Source organism: Cavia porcellus, unplaced genomic scaffold (genome assembly GCF_034190915.1).
Source record: "Cavia porcellus strain 051 isolate PalLab524CR breed Dunkin Hartley unplaced genomic scaffold, mCavPor4.1 scaffold_4, whole genome shotgun sequence".
Lineage (NCBI taxonomy): Eukaryota > Metazoa > Chordata > Mammalia > Rodentia > Caviidae > Cavia > Cavia porcellus.
Genome location: NW_026947487.1, coordinates 70,323,682 through 70,351,074, shown reverse-complemented (window position 1 = coordinate 70,351,074; position 27,393 = coordinate 70,323,682). Strand labels below are relative to the sequence as shown.

Below are 27,393 nucleotides of genomic sequence, written 5' to 3'. Positions count from 1 at the left end.
GGCACATTAAATCAACAAAAGTTTCTTTAAAAAAATAATCTATTCATGGAAAGATTTCCAAATACAATCATTAGTAAATTGGCAATGCTAAAACACTAAAATATAAAATGAGTCAGAAAAAAAACAGATGTAAGAACATAGATGCAAAATTTATCCATAAGAGTTCATTAATATTTTAAAAGCTGCACATAGAAAAACAGAGAAAAATAAACCTACAGGAAGAAGCATGTATCCCAAGAGTCATTCACCAATGGCCCACTGACCAGGAAGCCAATCATCTATTTGTCCTAGCTGTGAGATAATAGTTTCAACTGAATTTATTAGTAGGATGATAAGATCAAGAATAATATTTCTTACAATATCAAATACTTATGAAATTAAAAATTTTGTATCCATGCTTAAAATTTTATCAACGCCAAGCCTTGTTCTTTTCCTTACATATTAGTTATGTCTGTATTCACAATAAACTGGCAGGATTCACAACCTGAGGAAAAGATCATATAAGATATGCAAAGTCTAATATATTTACTGGGTGACCCCCTTCCTAAAAGGAATTCCTACAGCTCTAATAGGGCTTTTTGAAATGGGAAGGGGATCAACAAAGGAGGATTGTAGGACGGGATAGAAAGACAGTGAAAAATGAGTTGAGTTGTGTAGCATACATGGAAAAACTCCCTACAGGTTATGTGACCATTATGTATTCCAAATATGGTCTGATTATTTTAAAAAATTGGCACATTACATCATGCCAGTGTTCAACAACAGGTAATCAGGTGATATATATATGCCTCATCAAACTTGTTTCCAAATGACATCAAATCTTTTCTCAAAGAAAAATTTACTCTTGACTGATGGGAAACCAAAGCGATTGTTCTTTAGAGGAATGCTAAGTTGTATACAGCAGAAAATTTGACTGCAGTAGAAAGAATGACTCCCACAGTAATTTTGACTTCCCAGTAAGGGAAAATCACAGTCACACATGAAAATTACAGTGTAAATTTTAAGCATTCGGTTGTATGTCATTAGTGGCAAAATGAGCAACCACTTCATACTCAATAGAAACTCATTGACTGATGAAAAAACAGCTCAAGAACAAACAAGCTAAATGATTCTCATATAAAGTATCAAAAAATGAACCAGGATAATTAGTGCTTATGTGCTATCAGGATAACAGAAAACCATCAACATAATAATCACCCAAATCCACAGAACCAGTTTTTTTTGTCCCTGCAGGATGAGGAGGTGGCATAAAACTCAGCTAATTTTTCTGTGTGTGGCTTTTCTTCTTTGCAAAGTTCTTCCATCTTGTTGGTTTAGAGATAAGAGTAGATGAGAAAGATAAACATTTACAGAAAACTATTGGACCCATATTTCCTGTGACCCTTTCTTGGATAATAGCTTATTTCTAAAGATTGAGTACCAAAAAATGTTTGCTTTGTCATTGATTTACACATTAAGAATATATAGCTAGTTGATCTGAATACTGTTATACTGTAATGGACACTATTTTCTACTTGGATTTTAACAATAAAGTTCCTTATTATTTATTTTAACATAAAGATCCTTATTTAACAATAAGAATAAGCATAGTGTGTTTACTTTTTAATGGAAATTCATCTCATAACTGACAATACAATAAGGAGAAAAATTCTCAGAATTTTAACTGAAGAATCATCTTTTATGGTAGACCACTTTTTGGCTGAGTAGTTGGACTCTGCCGGGTGCTGAAGCTATGTACCTGGCTGCTGCGTAACAAGATCATCTAAAACTGCTACTTGACAGTGCTGACTGAGACCAACAGAATAAAACTCAAACACTCATAAAACAAAAGTTATATCACCTAAATGGTGACATCTGAAACATAGCACACTTCACATAAAAGATTATCAGCAAGTATCATGAAAAATAACAGCCAGTAGAAACCACATTCTTTAATTTATATAAAGATAGGGTATCAGAATGGGTTCAGTCACAGCCATTTCATTCTAAGGAGATACTTTTCATGCAATGCTCTAAATATCTGCACTGTAAAATCTCCATATGGACAGGTCAACAGTGAAACCACTGAGAACATTTCTAAACTTCTAAGGCATACCAAGAGAAGCACATAAAAAAATGGCCCAACTTTAAATAGTCACTAAACCAGAATGAAAAAAAAAAAATTTTAGTGAGGTCACCTAATAAAAGGGAAAAACTAAAACTACAGTATTTAGAAACATCATACATGACAGTGGGCTAGAAATTATATATACAGTAAGAGTGCTGGAAGTGTATGTATAAAGCTCACTTTCCCTGTGTCTGCGTGGTTTCCAATTCATACTGCTGCGGAATTCATTCTTCCTAGGGTTCTAACATCTTCAGAGAGATGTAGAATTGTAAAATTAATGATTCACAAAGTGATAAAGCAACTAAAACAAAGGCATGCAATTTCTACCTAAAGTACGTAATACAAGGTAGAAAGTAAACCAACTTAATTTCCAATGCCAATATGGAACATTACACTATCCTACAATGGGACAAAATATACTAAGGTTTAAAAATAAACAAAATACATTTCAGCACCATACCAACTGGAAAGTATCCAATATCTAGGTAATGTGGTAATACAGCATACTGGGTTTTTACAAAAAGTAATAATTGCACCCAAGTACCCTTTATTCTTTCCCTATCATGGCAGCTTTCTAGTTATACATGCTCTTCTCATTTGGTTAACATCTTGTTATACAAAGAGCAATATTCATATCATGACTACAGTTAGCTGAGACAAACGTCCACTCCACTTTTTGTACGCTCCTGGTTTCCAGGATCTTTCTAATCTATTTGGGTTGTACTCTGTATGTGTGTCATAAGCCCTGCAAAGACATCATGACTTCACATTTCACCTGCATCCCACCTATTCTGTTTATCTGGGCTGGTCATAAATTCTAACCAAATGAGTCCTTCTAAAGGGTATCACCAGCCTCTTTCCCTTTTCTGCTGTTTCTTTTAGGGACCTTAAGTCTTCTTGGTGCTTTCAAAATAGTTAGATCTTATTGTACTTTTCTAAGTTTAAATATTGCTCTTCACTGTATCTGTGGTATACCTATTATGATAATCTACATTAAGAATATTTCTTTTCTGTACTTTTTACCATAATCTATTGTATATTCCTCTACAATCAGAGCCATGACCCAGTTTTCAAATGAAGTAAACTCCACATAGGCAAGAAAAGTACACAGATTCTAATTTTTCAGATAGACATCTGCCGGGTTATAACTACAGCACAGATTGGTAGACGTAAGAGCAGCCTCAGGCTGTGAAATCAAGGCCTCTCCTTAAATTTTTTCACTAGAGATGATTTTAGTAAATGGAGAGATGGGCTGTGCCTCAGAATCCCAATGCTGCTGCTTAAGCACATACCTCTTTACACTATTTCCTGAGATTAATTACAAGAGACTACAAATTCTGACAAGAATTCCCAATACACTGTCATATGGTGGCATCAAATTATAAATAGAAAAGTACACAAACTGTAATTTTTAATTTCTCCACGTTACCCTTATATTTCAAATCTCTTCTGTTGATCAGTGATTTTTGTGATGTCTCTTATTTGGCAGAATCATCATAAATCACCTAGTGTTGACCAAGTGACTAGTTTCAAGGCTGCTGACTAGTATAGTTTCAGAATAAGTCCACTGAGCTGCAGCAGTGATTTGCAGGTCCCAACAGAGTGATTTGGACAGAGAGCAAGGTATCTCCTTTATTGAAGATGTTCATGTTCAGTGAGAAGCCTGAGAACTTGAATCAGGAAAAATTCATAAACCAATTGTGTTTTTAGAAGATCAGTCTGGCTGCTACAGTGTGGAGAACTCTGGAGAAATGGAGGCTTACTGTAAGGAAGGGATTGTTAGAAATACTGCAGGAAACCAAAACATCCTGGGCAGGGAGATGAACCTGGGTGACAGCAGGAAGATTATCACCTTTAAGGATGCAGAAGGATAAATTTTGATTTAAATGATGCAGAAAATACTCGTGTATGACAAATTTCCCATCCTCTTTGAGCCTTCATTACACAAAAATATACATGACAGTGGGCTAGAAATTATATATACAGTAAGAGTGCTGGAAGTGTATGTATAAAGCTCACTTTCCCTGTGTCTGCATGGTTTCCAATTCATACTGCTGCGGAATTCATTCTTCCTAGGGTTCTTTTCTGGCCCTTGGCTCAAACACAGTGACTCTGCATCAAAGTCCTCCCTGTTTCTTCAACCTCGCCTTCCTCAGATGTCTCATTTCTGCCATGGATTACTATATCAATAGTCTTTATCAGCCTTTTGCTACTAAAACTGTTGATAGAGGCTGGAGATTTAGCTCAGTGGTACAATACCTGCCTGGCAAGGGCGAGACTTAGTTTGATTCCCAGTACCCTTGCCCACTCACCAAAAAAGAAATCTGGTAATAAATTGTCTGAGGTGACAAACATACTACCCTGAGGAACTATTAAATACTGTATATGTGAATTGAAATGTCACACTAAATATTTTTAATTACTGTGTGCCAATCAAATTTTTACAAGTATGTTAATTCTTCATAGTGATATTTGGAGAATATTCATGGAATATGAGGTCCAACTATCTCTACATACATTTTCCTTTATTACTGACAAAGAAACAATTACCACGCCACATATAGAACCAGAGTCCTGTCATTCTAATGTGTCACAGAATACTTAGGTTAAGAATGATGACAACAGCAGGAGCCCTCTCACAACGCACATGAGACCACGTACTGCTATGTTATGGGGCAGAACTGAAGATGCTCTCCCATTCCATTCTTCAGCCTCCTCTGAATCCCTGTGTGATAGATGCACAAGACAGTTCCCTCAAAAGTAAATCAAGAAAAGCTTCGTTGAATAGCCAACATATTTTTTATTATTATCACCAAGTTCCAAATTATATAACAGGTCTTTTCCTTTTATTTAGGATGTAGACTTGTTAAGCAGAGAAGACCCTCTGATCCAGTCATGCCCATTCTAAATGTACTCCTTCTTGGCATTTTTCCATGCTAGGCAGGAGTTTATCTTCCACTTGTGCTTATGATGACTTCAATTGTTTCATATACACAGTGCAATTACACAATGATATTAAATTCACAAATAATTTTGTGTCCTGTGTGTGGTATTTTAATACTTTATGATTCAAAAGAATGCTTTTAGAGAAATTATTGAATAACATCCAGGGCCTAGAACATAGATGTCTAATGTTTTCCTTTACTATGAATCTGTATATTTTTATGAAGAAGGAGGAGTTTTTCTATTTGTACTAGTATGCAAGACAACAAAACACGCAATATTAAAATTACTGAAAGATTTACAATCTAGTGTTTTTGTCTTTTATGTATTAAGGGTTTAAAATAATATTTTAATAGAAATAAGAAGACAAATATTTATAATAATTATTAAAATTCAACTATCCATAGTAAAATACAAAGAGGAAATGAATAACTGTAGTCAAACAACAATATATGTGGCTAAACCATGTTCTGAGACAAGAAAATATAACTTATCAAATACTAGTTCCTTCAAATACTATTATTACCAAATTTATTCTTCAATGTGATAGTTTTTCTTCTAAGTAAGATTTTACTGATCCTTCCCCAACTCTATTTGTCTTCATATACTTATAGGTCACCCTTACCAACTGATCCAACCCAGAATCAGCTGCATCTTATCATTTCAAGAAACACACACATATATGCACACACACACAGAGAACTGTTTCTATTTCATACTCACTTTCAACGGAGTCTGTGAGGGACCAAAGACTCCTGGTTATCTCTATAGAGCAATGTGCTGCTGTTTTCTAATCAAATGTACAAACAAAACCCACAAGACCTTTCCCTCCACCCAATGGTATTCACTGGGCTCAACAGCAGTTTAGTTTCCCAAGGGCTCTGATCTCCTGACACCAGGGCTCAGAGGCAGAGTGAAAAGAACTGAGTGGTGTCAAGGAAACTTCTAAACAGCACCTGCAGAACAGTTTTCTAATCTAATGACAGGAAACATCTGAGCTGCACTCCAGTATTACTAACGGTTCCCTGTGCTGTGCTTTCTAGGTCGCCCACAAACTTTTGGGTTCACCTAGCCCTCAGGCTTCAGCCTCCCAATTAGCTGGACTGCATCCAGTCTGGGCTTCTCCAGTTGTGCTGCACCCTGAAGACCTCCCCAAGTATCCCATCTGCTCTGGGCTGCCTCCTCCCAAGCCTCCCCTTCTCAGTCTCAGCTTTGGGCCCCCTCAGTCCTCCTACTAGGTCTGTTTGGAGACTGGAGGCAATCAGCAGCTCTTCTTTCCCCTAGGGGGCTGCCGACCCCTCCCCAGCCAGACACTCACTGCTGGGCTAATTTGAGAAGGTACCTGCAGGACTCAGGGCTGCTGGACCTGCCCTGATATAGTGGAAAACAGAGTAAGCAAATCTCACTGGGGGCCTCAGGCCATGGCTGAACGTCCTGTGCTAGCTGGGCGCAGGTGGTGGCCTCACTCTCTAGTCCCAGTAGAGAAATCTGTCTGGGTGATATAAGGGTTGGTTACTGGGGATTTGGGGATGATGAACCACACACTGATTAGGGCCAACACTGACCCTTGGGCATCTGAAGACTCCCCCTGCACCTAGTGACAAACCCATTGCTCCTGCCTGCTGGATTTTTCTAATGCAGAGATCGCTGTCTCCATGGGTTTTCCTGTGCTGATGAGCTCCTCTTCTGCCTCACAGGGATTTGAGCTCTGCCCTGGTCTCAGAGCTGAGTTCTGAGGGCTTAGGGAAGACTCACAGGTTGCCCCATCCAAGGGCCATCCTCCTTTCCTGATCACTGAGCTGAGGGGATATTAGAGGGTTGGTCCCCAAGTCCCAAAATATGAAAAACTGGTTCTACAGGGCTTTGGGCTGGGGCAGAGACAGGGTGGATGTAGTTATGTCCCTGAAAGTCTTCAATATTATTCCTAGCAGGGCTCTAGGAAGCACTTCCCTGTGCTACTCAGGGCTCAGGAGCCTCCAGAAATGACTGTGGGTTCAGGAAAACATCCAGGTATCAGGTCAGACTTTTCCTCTCAGAAATGGTTGCCTATCATACCAGACAAAACTCATTCAAACAGCAGGCTACTTATTTAAATCAATGCGAGGAATTCTTGTTAATTGTTCACTCAGCAAGAAAGGCTCAGCAAAAAGCCTAGAGGAGGAAAGTGATGGTACATAATACTTTATAATTTTGAAAATACTGTACTGTATACTTTTGAAGACCTTTACCATTTGCATCTAATTATTCGTTTAGCTTCAGTTCTGTTCATCCACTGGTAAAGACTCACTTAGAAATAAGTTTTTGCCATGCTTCCTTCTAAGCCACAGTTATGGCAACCCTTTCAGATCATATTCTTAATAGCTGTTTTGATAACAGCAAGCTGGGAGGGAATATTCTAGAGGAAATAAATCTCTTTCTTTCTCTCTGTCTCTCTAATCTCTGTCTCCCTCTCTCTCTCTCTCAGTCTCCCAATATGTAGGGAGAGAACAATGGAAACACAAAGAAAGAACATAAAAAGCAAGGTAAAGCAAAAACAAATTTCAACATACATTTTTGGAATTACATAAAAAATGATAAGGTGGGAATTTTCTCAAAGGTTATAGGCTTGGGTCGAAAGTTCACATCCCAGTACCAAAGGAGGTAAAATATTTTATGTTCATATGGATAAATATAATATATATATATATATATATATATATATATATGCACTACAGAGCAATATCAAAAATGTTTATATAAAAACAGCTGGATGCAATAGCTTGCAAGAAAATTTTACTTTCTTTGTGATAGTAATGTGAATGTCCCCTTTTTTTCTGATTGTAATATGCTATAGTTGCTTTAAGGGACGCAGAAAAGTTTTATAGGCAAAAAAATGGACTTTGTTTAAATGTAAAGAAATGACATAATATTTGTATAAAGAGACACTGCAATGCTCACAGGAACATCCTCAACCAAAATAAAATTAAAACAAAGCAAATTATAGAAAAGACATTCTAATCATATTTTTAGTCTAATTTACAGAATAGTTTAGTTTATGCTTTGCTTATTGCTAGATAAATTTGTATCAGTTCCAGTCTTTACCAAGGTGACCATAAGTTACATCAAATTTTATTTGTTTCCCAAGATTCATCTCACAATGTTCAGGCATCCAGTCACTCAGAGGCCTCTACAGGCATGACTCAATAGTCTGGCTTCTTCTCAAGCTGGCAGTAGATCTTGGCATCATTCGCATGGCGCTGGTTTTACAGACATCCAAAATGCAAGAGTTATGGAGTACTAGAGATTTCCACTCATATTCCAGAAATCATGAGAGCCCAGGTTACCAGGATAAGAGACCCTTACACATCCCATGAGAAGATGGGATGTGAAGGTTTGAGGATGAAGCCAAAGGGTACAGCAGAAGCCCAGGAAGTTAGGATGACAGAAACAGGAAGTATCTGGTGAGGAGTGCCTCAGAAAGAAGTGGCAGCCATCACAAGGAACCTAAAATCGGCAAGATTGTACCACTGGGGCTTGTCAGCCTTTTTGGAGCTCAGATTTCACCACAGCCTGTCCAAGGTGTTAACTATGGAACTACAGGATTTAATGTTTGCCTTTAATGTTTACCCTACTGAGTGTCAGCTTTACTTTGGTTCTCTTTCTTTCTATCCTCCTAACTCTGTCTTTTGGAATGGCAGTGTTTTCCCTGTGCCACTGTATGTTTGAAGTGTTTAACATTATTTTTATTATTATTGGGCTGACAGATCATAGTTTGCTTTAAATCTCAAATGAAACTTGAGATTTGGACTGGCTGAAACTATGTTAAAACTATTAAGACTTTGGCAGTGTTAAAGACCAATGAAATATATTGTGTGTAATGAAACTGACATGAGATTTTTGAGGAAACAGGAAGAAATTTAAGGTTTAGATCTTAAATCTCCTCCTCTCCTCATAGATCTTAAATCTCTCCCAAAATCTCCTCATTAAATGTGCGACCTTGTCAGAAAGAGAATAATCTGGGAGTCTATCTGTCTTCCTGCATCTCTATTTATCTCTCTGCTTCCTGGCTACCACAAGTGAGCACCTTTGTCACTCGATGTGTCCTGTCATCCTGTTTGCCTTGGAACCAGGAAACTATGGACTCGAATGTGAGTAAAATACAAACCTCTCTGTGATAAAGTGTAATTTTGGGGTTTTTTGTACCAGTGTTTTAAAAAGTGACTAAAACAACATACATGTCCAATTATCTCAAAAAGTGCCAAGAATGCAAGTAAATATAAATGAAATGGATAAAAAAAATTAATCTTTAATATTATAGCATATCTAGATGTCCTTCCATAGACTCATGCATTCATAGGTAGGGTTTTGGGGCTGTGACTGGATTAGGGTAAGTGATAATGCTTCATGGATGTGTATTGGATTAGTCAAATGGTTGGTTTCCCACAGCTCTGCTGTCAATGATGAGGCAGGACTATTCTCAAGAGGGGATACTTTTCCTGGGTATGGCTGGCCCCAACCAATAGGTTTGTAAGCTAGTATAAAAAAAGAAATGACATGTTATGAATCCTCTCTTCTCTGCCATGCCTCTTTCCCATAATGTCTGCCTTGGAAACGTCCAATTATTCACTGAAACCTCTAGAAAATGTGAACCAGAATATACCTTTTCTCCATTAACTTGTTTAACCTTATAAAATATGTTATTGCTCCTATGCTATGATTATTTTTTGTTATGCATCAAGGATATGTGTTCATATCCTTGTAGTAAGATGGTGCATCTGGTTACATTTCTTTTTGCTTGATTGTTTGTTTTGCCATATTAACTAGGAGATTTTTTTAAACCTCTGTTTTTCCATATAAATATTAGGACAAATATGATGAATTCCTGAAAAAATAAAGAAGAAAAAGCATCGGTGAAATTTATTTATAACATGTTACATTTGTGGGTTGGGTGAGTATGAATATCTTTACCATATTAGAAACATGGATACTCTTCATTTATTAAGATATTTATTTCTATCCATCAAGTATTTCTTTAAGATTTTGTGCATCCATTAATACGAAAAGTTTTATTGCAGCTATGATTTAATTTGTATTTTATAGTTTGTTGCTTTGATGAACATAATCATGTCTTTTAGCATATGTGATAGTTATAAATCACAATTACAAAGGAACATTACTAATTACACAGAATAATCTTACTCTATGCACTGTTGGGTTTTATACAGGCTCTGAAACTGTGCTAATTGCCTGGATTACTGGAAAAGTTTCTTCCATAAATAAGAATGGTAGTATGGAGTGGATTAGCATAGTAGACAGTCTCACATCTGTCTTTAAAGAGAATGTATTTCAGTTTTGTGCTCCTCTAAAAAAAGCCTGTATTCAGGTAGTTTTTCTGGAAGCTATACTAAAAAATGAGTATACGAAACAGTGCGAAGAAGAAAATAGAAACACATCACAAATGTTGCCCATATTGCCTCTGCAGGCAACAGAGACTTAGTCTCCTCTGACATCAGCAATGAATGCATCATATGACTGTCACAAAAATATGATGTAAGGATTTCTCTTTTCCTTGGTTCATGTTTGTTCAGAAATGCTAAGCCCTACACTTCCAGTTTCCTCCTGCAGCCAAAGTGATCTTCTTTCAGCTGTGGAGAAGGTTAGGAGCAGAAAGCAGAAAGATACACGAGACAGAGTTGATGTGGGTGCTCTCAGGATTATCTCAGCTCACTCAGAACTGCCCGGCATGTCTGCAGTTAAAAATGGAGGCACACAGATAGCACATAACATGACACTAAGAGCCCAGGTCAGAGCACTCCTCACATGAATCAGATCCACTTGTGTTGACCTTCAGGCCATTCAGGACCCTTTGAGGAGGAGGCCAGTTGCAATCTCTAGAATACACAGCAAAACTAGATAATGAAACTAGCTAGTGAATCTAGTTAGCTAGTGAAAATAGATAGTCCACTGGTTTTTGCTGGTCATAGGCTACTATTACTATTCTACATTTGTTCTCTATAATTTGCATTTGTGTAATGGCCAGCAATGTTTAACATTTTGGAGCAGAAAATTGGCTTTTGTTATTTCTTATTCTACAAATAGTCTATTCATCTCTCTAATCCATTTTGGATTGGATCTAATTTATTCAGATTTTTAGGTATTTTAGGTATCTGTGTCTTATGTGAGGAATAGCTGGAAATTATTTTCCCATTTTCAAGCTGTGTTTTCATTGTTATTTTTTGTTGTTGCTGCTGTGCAGAAGCTTTAGTATGGTATCATCTCATCAGCTGATTTTGAGTACTCCTTCCTGTGCAACCAGTCCATTGATTTCTAATCTGATATTCATAATTCCTACCTTATACTGCTGTTGGTTTGAAATGTTCTGGTTTTCATAGGTTTTTGAGATACATATTATGTTATTTATTTGTACTTTCCCTAGTTTCGTGCTGTGTGCATTTACAACTATAAAATTCCATCTTAGTACTACTTTTCATTATGTCTCAAAAGCTTTGGTATGATATAAAACAGTATGTCAAGAACAGTATATCCCTTACAAGAAAAGAGGACTACTGTTTTATCATGAGTTCTCAAAACCATTTTATTTCTGTTTTTTTAATGTAATCCATTATGTAAGAATGGATTACATTCTTTACATTCTTTACATAAGAATTCTTTATATTCCATACATTTCCTTGATTTCTGGATCTTCTGTCACTGATTTCTACTATCCTTAACAATCATCTGATAATATGCATGCTATAATTTCAATTCTTTTATATTTACTTAAGTTTATTTTATTGATCAGCATGCAGTCTATTTTGGAGAAAGTTCTATATGCTTCTAAGAAGAATGAAACTCTGTTTGATAAATTTGCCTGTGTTGTGTGCTGCCATTGTGTGGAGTTGCTTGGTTTTAGGCTGCTGCCTTAACCAGAAAGTAGTGACTATACTACCATTAAGGTAGTGACCAAACCTTGTTGTTTTTTTTTTTTTTTTCTTTTAATGAGTTTTGGCTTAAAATCCTCTTTATCTGAAAATAGGATAGCTACAATGGATTATTTTAGGTTCCCACTGCATTGGGTATTATTTTTCTTTAGTTTATTTTGGGTTAAATATGTCTTTTACATTCCATACCATTGAATTTTCTTTTTGCTTAATCCATTCAAGTAGTTGTGTATTTTGATTAGAGAACTGAGATTACTCATACAAATACTATTGATAGTTGTTGGCTTATTTCTGTCAATTATTGCTTTATTTTTCTGTCACTGATTCCATATCTTTCTGTTTTACCTACCTGCTGCTACAACCTGGAATATTCATTAAAGTAGAACTTTCGTTATTTTTAATTTCATCATATGCTTCTAGAGTACCCTTGAGAATTTTTAAGTGCTGCTCTGGTGGTTATAAATTTCTTTTGGTGTTCTTTATCATGAAAGTATCATGTCTCCATTACTTTGACAGATATTTTGAAAGATATAGAGATTTTATCAGGGATTAGAATACTTCAGTCCAAATTCTTCTGGCCCTTAGATTGTGTGTTGAAGACTTTGCTGTAATTGTGATGTAAATGTGATTCCCTCATAGATAATTTGTTGCTTTTCTCTAAATGTTTAAGCTCCTGTTCTAGTGTGGAACCTCTGGGGTTTTGAATATGAAGGTTATGAAGTTCTTTTATCTTTATGGTCATTTGGGTTCCATATGCCTAATTTATCTATTTGATTCATTCTTTTCCCTTACAAGAAGTTTTATTATTTCAGGTAAACATTTTTCACATCACTTGTTTTGTTCTTTGATTCTTCATTAATACCACTTATATTTAGATTAGCGTTTTTCCCTCATTCAGTAGTTCTTGAATGCATTATTCATGAACTGTTTTAGTTTTTAAGATATCTCTCATTAGTTGGTCAGCAACAATCAACGTGTTTTCTAGATCTGATACTCTGTCATCATGCTGCTCAATTCTGCTCCCATACTTTCAACTAAATTTTCAAAATGAAAAATGTGGAAAGAAAACGGTGGACAGATACTAGGAAGACTTGTATATGGATATGTCAAACACTGAGCCACAATTCTACAATTTCTGGAATGAAAAATATCATGAATCCAGCAATGATAACCTCTTCAAGGAGGCAGTTCTGTAGATGCTGCAATGGGATGAGGCAAAATCCAGATATGTGTCTTAGCAAAGTTCCTCAGTAGATTCTTATGCAAACAATGAAAGTTACTGAACTTCCCCTCGGGGGAGAAAAGATAGCCAGAATGTCCCAGAAATGGTGAAAGAACAAAATATTACCTCAAAAAAAATCTGAGATATTACCATTCCCTAGAAACAGTTAGTACTACCAACCTTAAAAATGATATTTAATATATTTTGTAAAATCAAGTTTTCTTAATCCTAGAGTAACATTGATTTTGTTTTCCAACACATGGGTTAAAAACTGGTGGTCAACTTAACACCAGTTGTATTAAATCAGCATGGTGGTATTGAGTGTAGATGACCCACCTAAGGAAATTTGTCAGCATAAAAAGAGACATGGAGAGGACTAGTAGAGCACCGTGGATTCTCCTAAGTATTGCTGTTTGAGATGTTGGTTCTCCTAGAGGAGCTTGTCATGGCTAGATTCCCCAATGTAAATTCAGCCATTATCATCAGAGGAGCTCAGCACCCTGTTGGTGAGAGTGGCTGTGGTTTACTCTTATGGATTAAAAACTGGTGGTCAACTTAACACCAAGTGAATTAAATCAATATGATGCTGAGTATAGATGGTCCAACTGGGGAAAGTTGCCAGCATAAATAGAGACATGGAGAAGAAGAGCTAGGCACTGTGGATTCTCCTAAGTATTGCTGATTCAAGCCATTGGTTTTCCTGGAAGAGTTTGTCATGGCTAGCTTCCTTGTTATGAATTTTGCCATTATCATTTGAGACTGTTGTTTGAGACCTTGTTGGTATGAGTGGATATGGTTAACTTTGGAGAAGCTCTTCTCCTTACATTGAGCATTGCTTCCTTGTTCCATTGGGGAAGATGTGTGATGTTTAATCTTCAGGAGAAGCTTGCTTGCTGGGTTTCTGACGTACTCCACTGTTCTCATTTTCAGAGGAGCTTGGGACCTCTCTGTCACTGAGAATGGCTCTGGTACTTTTCAGGGAAGCCCTTGGTCCTTATTTTAAGCATTTCTTGGCTCCATTGTAGAACCTTCAACCTACTTACACAGTTCCTTCATCCCATTGGCACAGACTTTTTGTCTTCCACCCTTGACCTTTGGGACTTCCCAGTAGATCCATAAAACATGTGTGAGTCTTTGTTGTGGGCTCTAGACCTCCAGCTGGACTGATAGGAGACATTATCCTGGGCTCTAGCTATGTCTTCAGCTTGACTCATGCAGTATATTGTAGTAGAACCCAGGCACTTGGCTGAATATTCTGGGTCTTTAGTGTTGTGGACAGATTTCCTATGCTTTCTTGTATTTAACCCTGGATGATCATCATAAAATAATATTACAAAGTCTGTGTCCTGTATGTAATTGTTCTCTTTGGAACTCCTGACTGCAACAGTTAGAGTTAATTCTTCTAATGCATCATGAATACTTTTGTTATTACTAAAATAACAGCATATCAAATATTCATGGAATGTTACAACTGGAGAGGTACCAGGCATTTATTCATTTAAAGGGTGTGGAAACTAATAACAAAGTTATTAGTAGTTTTTCAAAATTTTCTACAATTCCTTCTTAGGGCCAGGGATATAGTTCACTGGGAAAGCACCTGCCAGGCAAGATCAAGATCCTGAGTTTGATTCCTAGTACAAAAAAATAGAATTTCATTTTAATTTTTCAGTTAACACATTAGATTATTTCCTCATTATTTGTTCAGATGAGGTCTTTACACGTTCAAAAAACTCAGTTTGCTCTGATTTTAGTGAATAGTTACAATAAAATAATTATTGTTGGGTGTTTTGCTGGAAGACTGGTAAGTCTCCACCCCACCTTGCACATCATGAGAGGACTCACTGGCAAATCCCTCTAGGCCTACCCGTGCCTTCCCAGTGATTGACTAGCTGCCCACATTCTGCTTGTGTGCTAGAAGGTGTAAATAGCGCTATCCAGCCCACAGAAGATATATCACTTTTCTGGGAGCCTGGTAAGACTCTTCCCTTCATCCCACATCACTGGAGGATACCAGGAGATCCCACTGGGCCTATATGGGTGCACCAAGGTATTGCCTACCTGCCTGCATTCCAACTGGCAGGCCAGAAAGTGCTCACAGCACTATCCAGCCCATGGAAGCTTTGGTGCTTTGCAGGGAGACTGGTAAGACCCTGCCTTGCCTCCCACATCACCAGAGGATGCACAGGGAGGTCCCTTGGGGTTGATCTGGCCCCTGCTCAGTGACTCCCAAGCTGGCCACAGCTGTCGGCATTTGGCCTGGCAAGCCCAAGTGCGTGCAGCACTGTACAGCCCATGGGGAAGCTTTGGCACTTGGCTCCTAGCCTGGTAAGGCCCCACCAAGCAATCCCAAGTGGCTGGAACCATTTGATCTGTTTTAGAAACTTCACTCAACTAGGGAAACTCTCTGCAATAAGAATAGATATTCTCAACCCAAGAAACAAATGAGGACTTGCAATAGGTTTCCCTAAAGGAATACAGAACAGTGTCAAAATGAATGAGCAAAATGCAATCTCAAAACTCCAGTGAATCCCATGAAAGCCTAGGAGTCATGGACATAGAACAAAATGCAGACCATACACCTGAAACTCCTGAAATGATAGCAACTGAAATAAAGAAACTCTGAGAAGGGGCTGGGGATTTAGCTCAGCGGCATAAGCACCTGCCTTGCAAGCAGGCGGTCGTGAGTTCGATCCTTGGTACCGATAAAAATGAAAAAGACAAAAAAAAAAAGAAACTCTGAGAAGCTATAAAAGAACACAGATCAGAAAGTATATCCCATGTAAAATAAGAAATGATAAATATAATGAAAGAAATGCTGAACACATCTAAAAAAAGACAGTTAAAAAAATTAGAGAAACAATGCAAAAAGATAGAATCCCTGGATTAACAATATAAGGAGCATACAGAATGCATGAAACAGATTCAAAGGGATACACAGGGAATCAAAAATTCCATTAAAAGTTGGAAAAACTGCCTCAATAAAAGTGAAGATAAAATTTCAGACCTCAAAAACAAGATTTCAGTAAATCCCCACATCAGGAAAACAGAACAAACACAAATAAACAGCTTGATGTTATACTTCAAACACCTAGAAAAAGAAAAGCAAGTCAAAGCCAAGCCAAAAGAAGGGAGGATATTATAAAGATCAGAGCCAAAATTAAGGCAATAGAGACTAAGAAAACAATACAAAGACTCAATGAATCAGAGTTGATTCTTTGAAAGAATAAATAAAATTTATAATCCTCTAGTCAATCTTATTTTTAAAAGGAAAGAAAAAACTCAATATCATGCCAAAAGGAATGAAAAGGGTGAAATCACTATAGACCCTGTGGAAATACAGAAGTTAAACAATATCTATTTCAAAAACCTCTACTCTGATAGGCTTGATAACACAGAACAAATGGACACATTCCTAGAAGATGTAAAATGGCTGAGTAACCCAACTTCAATTAAGGAAATTGAAAATATCATTAGAAATCTTACCAACAAAGGAAAGCTCACATCCAGATGGACTTACTGCAGAATATTACAAGAAATTCAAAGAAGAGATAATGCTGACACTCCCTCAAACTCTTCAATGAAATTGAAAGGGAAGTGATTTTCCCTAACTCACTTCTGGAAGCGAATATTATGCGAATACCAAACCCAGATAAAGACCCAACAACAACAAAAAAGAACTACAGGCCAATCTCCCTACTGAACAAAGATGCAAAATTTCTCAATAAAATACTGGCAAACATAATGCAACAAATCATCAAGATTATATACCATGATCAAGTGGGATTCATTCCAGGAATGCAGGGATGGTCAACATGTGCAATTCAATAAATGTAAATCACCATATCAATAGAACCAAAAATAAGAATCACATGAATATTTCTAGAGATGCAGAAAAAGCTTTTGACAAGAGCCAATACTCATTTATGGTAAGAACCTTAGAGAAAATTGGAATAGATGGTCTTTACCTCAATATGATAAAAGACATCTATGACAAACCAACAGCCACCATCATATTAAATGGACAAAAACTGAAAGCCTTTACTCTAAAATCAGGGAAAAAAAAAACAAGAATGTCAATTACCACAACTCCTATTCAATATAGTGCTGGAAATACTAGCCAGAGCTATTAGATAACAGAGAGAAATAAATGGTAAGCATAGGAAAAGAAGTTAAACTATCATTATTTGCAGGTGACAGGATACACTACATAGAAGACCCTCAAAACACTATTGAAAGACTCCTAGGAATAATAAATTCAAAATGCAGCTGGATAAAAAGTCAACACTCAAAAATCAATAGCATACACAAACAACAAACTCACCGAGAAATAAGTGAAGCCATGCCCTTCACAATAGCATCCAAAAAAATGAAATTCTTAGGAATCAGTCTAACAAAAGAAATAAAAGATGTATTCAGGTAAAATTATAATACCCTGAAAAAAAGAAATTAAAGAGGATCTCAGAAAATGGAAATACATTCACTGTTTACATATAGGAAGAATAAACATTATGAAAATGGACATTCTCCGAAAATTGTTATACAGATTTAATGCAATCCCAATCAAAATACCGTTAGTGTACTTCACAGACCTAGAGAAATCATTCCTAAAATTCCTCTGGAACCAGAAAAGATCTAGAATAGCAAAGGCAATTAATTCTCAGCAACAAAGGCAAGGCAGGAGGCATCACAATTCCTAACTTGAAGTTATACTACAAAGCTACTGTAATAAAATCAGCATGAGGGTGATATAAAAACAAACCTGAAGATCAATGGAATAGATTAGAAGATACAACTACAACTACAAACACACTCAGACATCTTATCTTTGAGGAAGTGAATGACATGTCCACTTTAAGAAAGATAGTCTCTTTAATAAATGGTGCTGGAAAAACTGGCTCACCAAATGGCAAAAACAAAAACTATATCCAAGCTTTTCACCATTTACTAACCTAAATTCAAAATGGATCAAAGATCTAAATATTAAAACAGAAACACTAAATCTGCTGGAAGACAAAGTATGTAGAAATTTAGAAGACATAGAACTAGGTAGAGAATTCATGAACAAGAATCAAACCACAAGTGAAATACTTCCCAGAATCAATAACTGGGATCACGTCTTATTAAACAGTTTCTGCAGGTTGAAAGAAATCTCCAGCATAGTGAAAAGAAATCCCATAAACTGGGAAAAAATCTTAGTGAACTTCTCCTCAGACAAAGGACATCTGTCTAGAACATATAAAGAATTTTTAAAAAATCAGACCACTGAAATTCAAAGACCCAATCCAACAATGGGCATCTAAGTTGAACACACAGTTCCCAGTTGAAGAAACACAAATGGAAAATAAATACATGAAAAAAAATGTTTATCATCATTAGTCATTAGAGAAATGCAAATTGAAACCACACTGAGATTCCATCTCACTCCAGAAAGAATGGCCAGCATCAAGAAAACTACCAATAACAAATTCTGGAGAGGCTGTGTGGAAAAAGGAACTGTTCTGTTGAAGGGAGTGCAGATTGGTGCAACTACTGTGGAGGTCAGATGGAAGTTCCTCAAGAAGCTGGGATTGGAGTCCCTTTTTGACCCAGCTATTCCACTTCTGGACATATTAGCAGAAGAATTGAAAGTATCATATCACAATGATATATGTACAGCCATGTTTATAGCAGCACAATTTGTAATAGCTAGATCTTGAGCACAGCCTAAATGCCCACTAACTGAGGAATGGATAAAAAAAGATGTAGTACTTTTATACAATGGAGAACTACTCAGCTATAAAGAATGATCACATTGAGATATTTGTACATAAGTGGGTGCAAATTGAGAGCATACTCATAAGTGAAATAAATGAAACTCACATGAGTAAATACCATATTGTCTCCCTAATGTAAGAAATGGTATGAGTCCATAAAATATGAAATCTTCAATAAATACAGTGAAAGGGTAAGAATCTTCTCAAAAGGGAAAACCATAATATCTCTGGGAAAAATCAGGAAAAAGAAAAAATATCTAAATTTGTATAAACACACTTAGGGTAACTAAGATGATTGTGCTACAAATTCTATAAGTTTGTAGAACAAAGCAGTTAATATTCATACAATTGGAACAATTTTGTATGCCTGTGTCAGGAGACCTGAGTAACTCTTGAAGATCACTAAGTAAAATATCAACCTTAATTCTGTCCCTTCCACCGTACTTTGAAGGTCTGTATCATTATGGTTTGGGGCTCTTTGCTATTGTTATTTATTTGGTTTTTTTTGTTTCTGATTTTTCCTGAAGGTATGGACAGCTATTTTGAAGAGAACAAGAGACACTGAGGTAGCCATTGTTGATTTTCCTATTGTCCAATATTGGAGGCCTGTAATGCCCTCATTATTTTGTTCTGACTAGTTTTATACTATTTTACTTTGTATGCATTCATTGTGTGTGAAGATACAGACATCCATTTAGAATAAAAAAAGACACATTAATTACCGTAGATCTCCTGTGGTCTTGCTTTGAAACCTGTGTCACATACATTGTTTTCTTCTGATCTGCTTTATTCTGTTTTGTTAGGTTTAGTTTTAACCTTTTTAAAAAAATAAATTTAAATTTAAAAAAATAATAATTATTATTATTGCTGAACAATAGTGTAATGGTAAGAGACAGATAGACACTGAAAATAAATGGCTATGTATCTTTTTAATGGGAAAGTAATTCACAGTAAATTTAAGAGAAATCTTAAAAACATTTTTTGAACCAGGGATTGAACTCAAGAACTCATGCTAGCCAAGCTGGCATGTATGCCAGTGAGCTAAATCTCTGATCCATTAAACAAGCCTTTTAAATAACAATAATTTTAGGAAAGCAATTATGAAGAATATAATAATCACAGCACCCAAAGCCATGTGATTCTGCCATAAGCCCCAAGGTGAAAGATCAATATCCACACTTCTCAGGAATTCTTCACCAGTACATCTGAAATTTAAGACAAAAAGAATATAACTTCATGGCTTTAACATATATTAAATCAGTATTTCTTTGATAAAGTCTATAGGATAACCAAACACTAATAGTTATCACTTCAATTTATAGTACTTAAAGAGTCATTGAAGAGTGCTTATCATTGCTAAATATTCTCTAGGCCATTAATACTTAAGCATTCCAAAGAGGAGATAAAATACACATCTAAAGAAGAAATTATAAAACAATCTCTTTTGAGCAGTTTTGAGTTTGTCATGGGGAGGTTTGATAGTTAGGCAAAATATATAGTCTCTCCTTTCTGTGAGTCTGAGAACAATAATAGGAGATAGAGTGGGCAGCACCAGCATACAGGGAAAGAACAGTGCCCAACCACAATCTGGGAAATTTTCTTTGCCTTTGACAATGGAAGACACCATGGAACAGAAAGAAACATTCTCTCTTCTCACATTAATTTATGTATGAAGATCAAACATTAAAAACAACATAGAAAAGGAAAACATCATTAAAATTTTACAAGATCTTGTAACTTTTTTAAAGCTATATTTTTGTTTTAATGTCATGATACAGAAATGAGATTTCCTGCTGAATGTATTGAGATGTTTCTTTCTCTAAAGGACACCTCTTTTAGGCCATTGACACACAGACACACTCAAATTTGCAGATTTTCATTTCATAAAAACTTCCAGTGCCAGAGGAAAAAAGTATTGCCAGGATTACCCTGCTGCTCTCATTTTAGCTCCTACCAAGAGTAAGACTTACAACTCCCAGATATTATAAGTCTTTGAGTCACTAGCCAAGAAACTCATTTTAGGAAAAAACTTAAATGAACTATGAAAACATCAAAATGCTCTACAAAGCATAACACAAATGTTTTTCCATATTAATTATATTTACTGCAGAAGAACACTAGTTTTACAGCATGTTCACATGTGTCACTCATAATGATTCACTCACAAAAGGGATAAGTTAGGTGCAGAATGATTTTCTGACTGAAAAGGCTCATATCAGCTGTAAGCCCAAGGGCCTTTCTCCAGAACACCACACAAGGGAACAAACCCATTATGATGCTGGGCACAGACTTACATTACAAAGTTTGGACAGCCACTGATTTCAGTTTCACTGAGTCCTTCACAGAAGTTTTGCCCCAAAAAGTCATTGTGCTGCAAAGCCTAAAACACAATGGGAACTAGAGCAAAGTGAATATTTTTAAATTCTAAACATTTTCTAAGTAATTTATTGCAATCTTGGCCTTGTTTCTCTCTCCTTTCTCTTACTTTCTTCTCTTTCTTTCTTTCTTTCTTTCTTTCTTTCTTTCTTTCTTTCTTTCTTTCTCTCTCTCTTTCTTTCCTTCTGTCTACCTGTATGTCTTTCTTTCTTTCTTTTTCTCTTTTTGTTTGTTTGTTTCTTTCTTTCTACCTTTCTGTCTCTTTCATTCTTTATTTCTTTCTTAAAATATAACATTGACAATCCTTGTCACAGCAAAGCAACTAGGCTTATCTTCCTGGCCTTGAAGAGGCCTGATAGTTGGAGTATTACTTTCAGTTGACCAAGAAGGTGAACACTTGATAGAATAGCTCAGACTGCACCTCTGTCTTTACTCACTTCACTGTATCATAAATTCACAAACACTAATTTTGATATGATAACAGTGCTGTTCAAGGAATAGTGCTGATTTATGGCAATGATATTTGATTCTTGTTTGATTTTATCTAAACTACTTGCAATTATTATACCTAGAAAACCATTTATACTAACAATTTCCTTACTTTATTAAAGAGAATGTTTGAGCTTTTTTCCACTTGTTTCTTCTTTGTGACAGAGTCTAGTTTGAATAACACTTTGGCTATTCTTTTAAGATTATGATACCCAGTATATTAACAGTATGTTATTCTTTAATTATTTTGTTTTATATTTTTCTAAGAAATGTGATTTTTTTTACATCTTATTAGCATCTACTTATATTACAGTAAAATTTAAATAGAAACAATTTTCTTTGCGACTGATTGGCACACTAAAGCAAATGTGACTATGACCATTACATGGCCTTTGGTCTTGTTCTTATTTAAAATGCAAACTGCATTCTAGTCTCCTATCATCACATTTATTTTCTTTATTAATCTCATTTATTTTCATTTTTATTTATTGAACTAAATATTTTTTATTTGGATCAACTGGAAAATTTTTACTATGAGATTTATCACAACTTTTACCTCCCTCAGAGAGTGAAGAGACCTGAGAAAACACCACTCAACACCCTGTTTTGTGCTAACCACTGCTTATAGGGTTTATCAGCCACTACACCTTAAAATGGTGGCCAGGAAAATGAGATGAGAAGGGTTTACTTAGTTTGGTTCCAGTCTGGGACACAGTCACTGAGATGGACAAACACAATTACCTTCATTCCAAAATATGGAATACTGATGTACTGAAGCCATGACAGCTGAGACACACTGATTCCAAAAAAAAGTGCCATCACTGAAAATCTCTACAAAAAAGCAAAAACCATGAATCACAACATGTCTAGGGACTTTAGGAGGGATTCTAGAAAAACTTCTTCAAGAACTCTATAACCTTCATATTGTTACTATGCAAACTGCTTATGTAGTATAGTTTAGATTAAAATGCCAAGAAAATGAAAAAGTACTTATTTGTTAGACATAATATGTGCGTGTGTGGGGGTGGGGAGGAGAGAGAGAGAGAACTTTTTATTACAGTATAGTTTCTGGAAATGAGCTAAAACATAGTAAATTTTTAAAGAAACACTGAGAACATCACTCAACGAACACACAATAATGCAGAAAGTTCTAAAAGAGGTTTACAGATTGAAATTTGGGAGACTTCCCAGGACAGATGGAGCAGCCCCTGCTGAGCATGGATAGCATTCACACCTCAGACGAATAAGTGCTACCCACTGCTCCCTAGAGATCTACCCTTGGCTGTTGTGTAATTTTTGAGGCAAGATAAGTTGAGTCTTTGCATGTGGAAGTAATGAACATGATGGAACAAATCTATTCAGTATCCTTAGGCAAACCCACTGTTAACTTAAAACTCTTGGCAATTCTGAAACAGATCACAACAACCCTATCCATCATATTACCCACTGTATTTCCTTACAAAAATAATGTGTTATTTACAAAGGCTTGCACTTTATTTTCATAGCTTACAGTCAGAAGCAGGCTTACAGTATCCCCAAATCAAGAAGTTATAAGCACAATAATGTGGTGAAACATAGCAGATATTATGGCCAACGTGTACATTTAAACTCTTGCAATTCTGTATCACAATGGCAATGTCAGGAAGGACTGCTCCACAGGAACAAGTGCCATTGTGAGTTTCACATAACAGTTACTCTGATAGGAACAAGTCTACTGAGACATGTTAAAAATATCACTCTTCCTGGTGAGTGCACATATATTTAGACTTCACTTAACCAAATGGTTATGTATAGCAGAGCATTTCTGGGAAGATGTAGTTGTTTGACTGGTTTTAAAGCTGTATATAGACATCCTGACATAACAATCTCTACAAGCATCAAATAAAACAACAAAAACATTTTTATTTAGATACATTTTCTTTAGTGGATCAAAGAGTATAATACTTTCTTACTGACATCCATATTAGTAATTGCCAAATTCAAATGTGGTAGAAAAAACATTTTTCAGAGTTTATGGCAGTGGTGGCAAACCTTTTAGAGCTTTCAATAATTACAGAGTGGCATGAGTGTCACCAGTTCACCAGTACTGACTATGCTAATTATCTATCACTTAATGACATACAGTCTTAATGTAGCAGAAAAGATCTGTGTGCCTTATAAAAGACAAAGCATGGAGTCAGCATCATTTGCAGAGCACAGTGGTTGGGGGACAAGGCCACACAAAGAGATAATCAGCACCTGGAAACCAGCACCATGGGTAGGCCATTGCTCTAGTGGGGACAGCCAGACCCAAACCTCTCTCCTTCACTCAGTGCCATTTGCAGACTGCAGAGGGAGAGAACCAGGCCTCACCAGGAAGGAATGCCTGTTTAGAAATCATATCATTTTCATTGTTTTCTTGGATTGTGTTTTATTTTCTTTTGTTTTGTTTATGTTAAATCTGATGGCATGAGCAACTATTTAAAACATCAAGACATTTTATGGTAGCCATTTTGGATTTACTATTAGCTTATTTTGAAGTCTTTGATTGAATTCATTGTTTTGCTTTTATTATTTCTACTTTATTCTGTTCTATTTAATTTTTACTGTCTGAAAGTATCTGCAGCTATTTTGAAGACAACAAAAGGCACTATGATAACCATTGCTGATTTCATAAGGTTTTGAAGTCATGTATCACTTATATTAGTTTATTTTGATTGGTTTTATTCTGATTTATTTTCCTGGGTTCTATTCTCTTTAAAATAAAGAAAAATAAAAATAAAAAGGAAAGCATTTCTGTTTAATTGATATTGTAAGAGAAAATATTCCATTATTTTCATAACTCACTTATGTGAGTGGAAAACTTAGGTATACGTCAGAACTTCATTACTACTTTTAAACTATATAATCAGATATGTTGACATAGGAGATTGCCTCAAAACCAGAAATAACGTGAATGAGTACTGTGAACTTATGAATATTTGAGTATTTTAAACTAATGGTGTATTAGTCCATGTTAATGTTACATGATGGTGGAGTCATTTTGTAATGTTGATATATGTCTTAAATTATTTCAATTTCCTTATTTTATGGCCCCTTCAGCTTCACTTCTATTCCATTCCAGAACTATTTCTCATGCTTTCCTTTCATTAATTTGTGTATATTTATTTATCTCACAAAAGAGAAAACATGACAGTTAATTCTCTATACTGGCTGATTTCACTTTAACATCCTATTTTTGAGATGAATACACAGTTCTCAGATGAAGAAATACACATGGAAAATAAACACATGAAAAAATGTTCATCATCATTAGTCTTTAAAGAAATGCAAATTAAAGCAACACTGAGATTCCATCTCACTCCAGAAAGAATGACCAAGATCAAAAAAACTACCAACAACAAATGCTGGGAAGGCTATGGGGGAAAAGGAACTCTCCTTGATGGGAGTGTAGACTGGTGCAAAGACTGTGGAAGTCAGTCTGGAGATTCCTCAGAAAACTTGGATTGGAAGTCCCATTTGACCCAGCTATTCCACTTCCAGGCATATTCGCAAAAGAACTGAAAATATCATACCACAGCGATATATATGCACCCATGTTTATTCCAGCACAATGTGTAATAGGCAGATTTTGGAAACAACCTAAGTGTCTATCAACTGAGGAATGGATAAAAAAGTTGTGAGTTTAAGACCATTGCTCCCACAAGTCAAGGCACTTCCCAGCTTCCTGCCACACTTGACTGGCTCTACAGGTTTTGGGTCTGCCTGCGCCACTCCCAGTGACCCTCTCTCAATCTGGAGAACTGGGAGAACTGGGCGGCTGGAAGTGAGGGTCCAAGTCCCACCCCGAGCCCCAGGAGTTTAAGATCATCTCTCCCACTGGTCAAGGACCCTACCAGCTTCCTGCCACACTTGCCCAGCTCCACAGGTTTCGGGCCTGCCTAGGCCATGCAGTGAACTTCTCTCAGTCCAGAGAAATGGGCAGCTGAAGTCCTAGGAGCTGAGGGCATAAAGACGATTTCAAACAGGCCCAAGGGAAGCCTTGGAACAACACGTGAAACAGGGAGATATAGGAAAACGACAAAACAAAAGACTAAAATGCAATCTCAAACCTCCAGCCCATCCCAAGAAAACTTAGGAGCTATATACATAGAAGAAAATATATGCCATACACCTGAAATATCTGAAATAACATCAACTGAAATAAAGAAGCAACTCAAGGAATCTTTAAAGGAATTCAAACCAGAAATCATTTCCAGGTAAAAGAAGAAATGATAAAAGTGATGAAAGAGATGCTGAACACCTCTAAAGAAGACACAGTTAAAAAATTAGAAGAACAAAATAAAAAGAAAGAATCCCTGGATGAACAATATAACAAACAAACACAATACATGAAGCAGATTCAAAGAGACACACAGGAAATCAAACATTCCATTGAAGTTGTCGAAGCCACCTCAATGAAAGTGAAGATAGAATTTCAGACGTCAGAGACAAGATTTCAGCTGGTTAACTGGAAAGGAAAGATGTTTTAAAAATAACAAGGAATCAGAAAATAACAATTCAAGACCTTCAAGATGATGCAAAGAAAAACAACGTAAGATTCGTAGAGATAAAAGAAAAAGAAGGGTACAACACAAAGGATATCAAGAGGATATTTACAGAAGTAATAGATAAAAAATTCCCAAACATGAGAATGGAAACTGACATCAAGATCACTGAAGCATACAGAACTCCAAATAGCCATAACCAAAATAAAACTATATCCAGACATATAATAATCACCACCCCAGAAATCCCACATAAGAACAGAATATTAAAAGCTGTTAGAGACAAAAGACAGATCACCTATAAAGGAAAACCTATCAGAATCACAGCATAATTCTCAGCACAAACAAAAAAGTCAAGAAGAGCATGGAGTGAAGTATTTCAGATCCTAAAGGAAAGTGATTTCCAAACTACACTGATGTACCCTGCAAAGCTGTACTTCAAAATGAATGGAGAAATAAGATACTTCCATGACAAACAACGCCTGAAGGACTTCATGATCACCAAGGCAAGCATGCAAAGTATACTGAAAGACAGTTTAGATACACTTAGGAAACAACCACTAAGCAAAGCAGACAATAAAACAGAATAGAAAGATAAAGATGCAGCAGCAGAAAGATAACATGTCAACAATAAAGCAATATATAACAGTTATAATCATTAATGTAAATGGTCTCAAATCACCAATTAAAAGAAACAGCCTGGCAGAATGGATCAAGTTACAACATTGAACCATATGCTGTCTACAAGAAACCCGTCTAACCCACAAGGAAACTCACAGACTGAAAGTCAGAGAATGGAAAGCAATACTTCATGCAACAGGAACCAAAAAAAAAAAAAAAAAAAAAAAGTGGGAGTAGCTATTCTACTTGAAGACATTGTGAACTTCAAACCAAGAATGATAAGAAGAGATAAAGAAAGTCACTACATACTGGTTAAGGGAAAACTTCAAAAGGAAGAGATAACAATCTTCAATATACATGCACCAAATTTCAGAGAACCCAGTTATAAAAAGCAAGTATTAATAGAAAGGAAAAATCAAATAAGCAATAACACAAT

General features: G+C 36.1%; 1 protein-coding gene across 3 annotated transcripts in view; it reads right to left on the bottom strand.

Moving 5' to 3' along the window:
- Positions 1-19,855: 19,855 nt before the first annotated feature.
- The window catches only part of LOC100716581 (broad substrate specificity ATP-binding cassette transporter ABCG2-like), a 77,911-nt gene continuing 70,373 nt past the window's right edge, over positions 19,856-27,393 (bottom strand). For 2 of the 3 annotated variants that reach the window (XM_013152752.3, XM_013152757.3), the window contains exons 14-16: positions 22,552-22,641; positions 21,240-21,325; positions 19,856-20,150 (exon numbers count right to left, since the gene is read on the bottom strand). In XM_013152752.3, coding sequence (XP_013008206.1) covers positions 20,003-20,150; positions 21,240-21,325; positions 22,552-22,641 — 324 coding nt within the window. In that variant the 3' untranslated portion in view covers positions 19,856-20,002. Of the gene's footprint in view, positions 20,151-21,239; positions 21,343-22,551; positions 22,642-27,393 lie in introns of all 3 variants that reach the window. The other variant, XM_013152766.3, reaches the window with a different exon arrangement.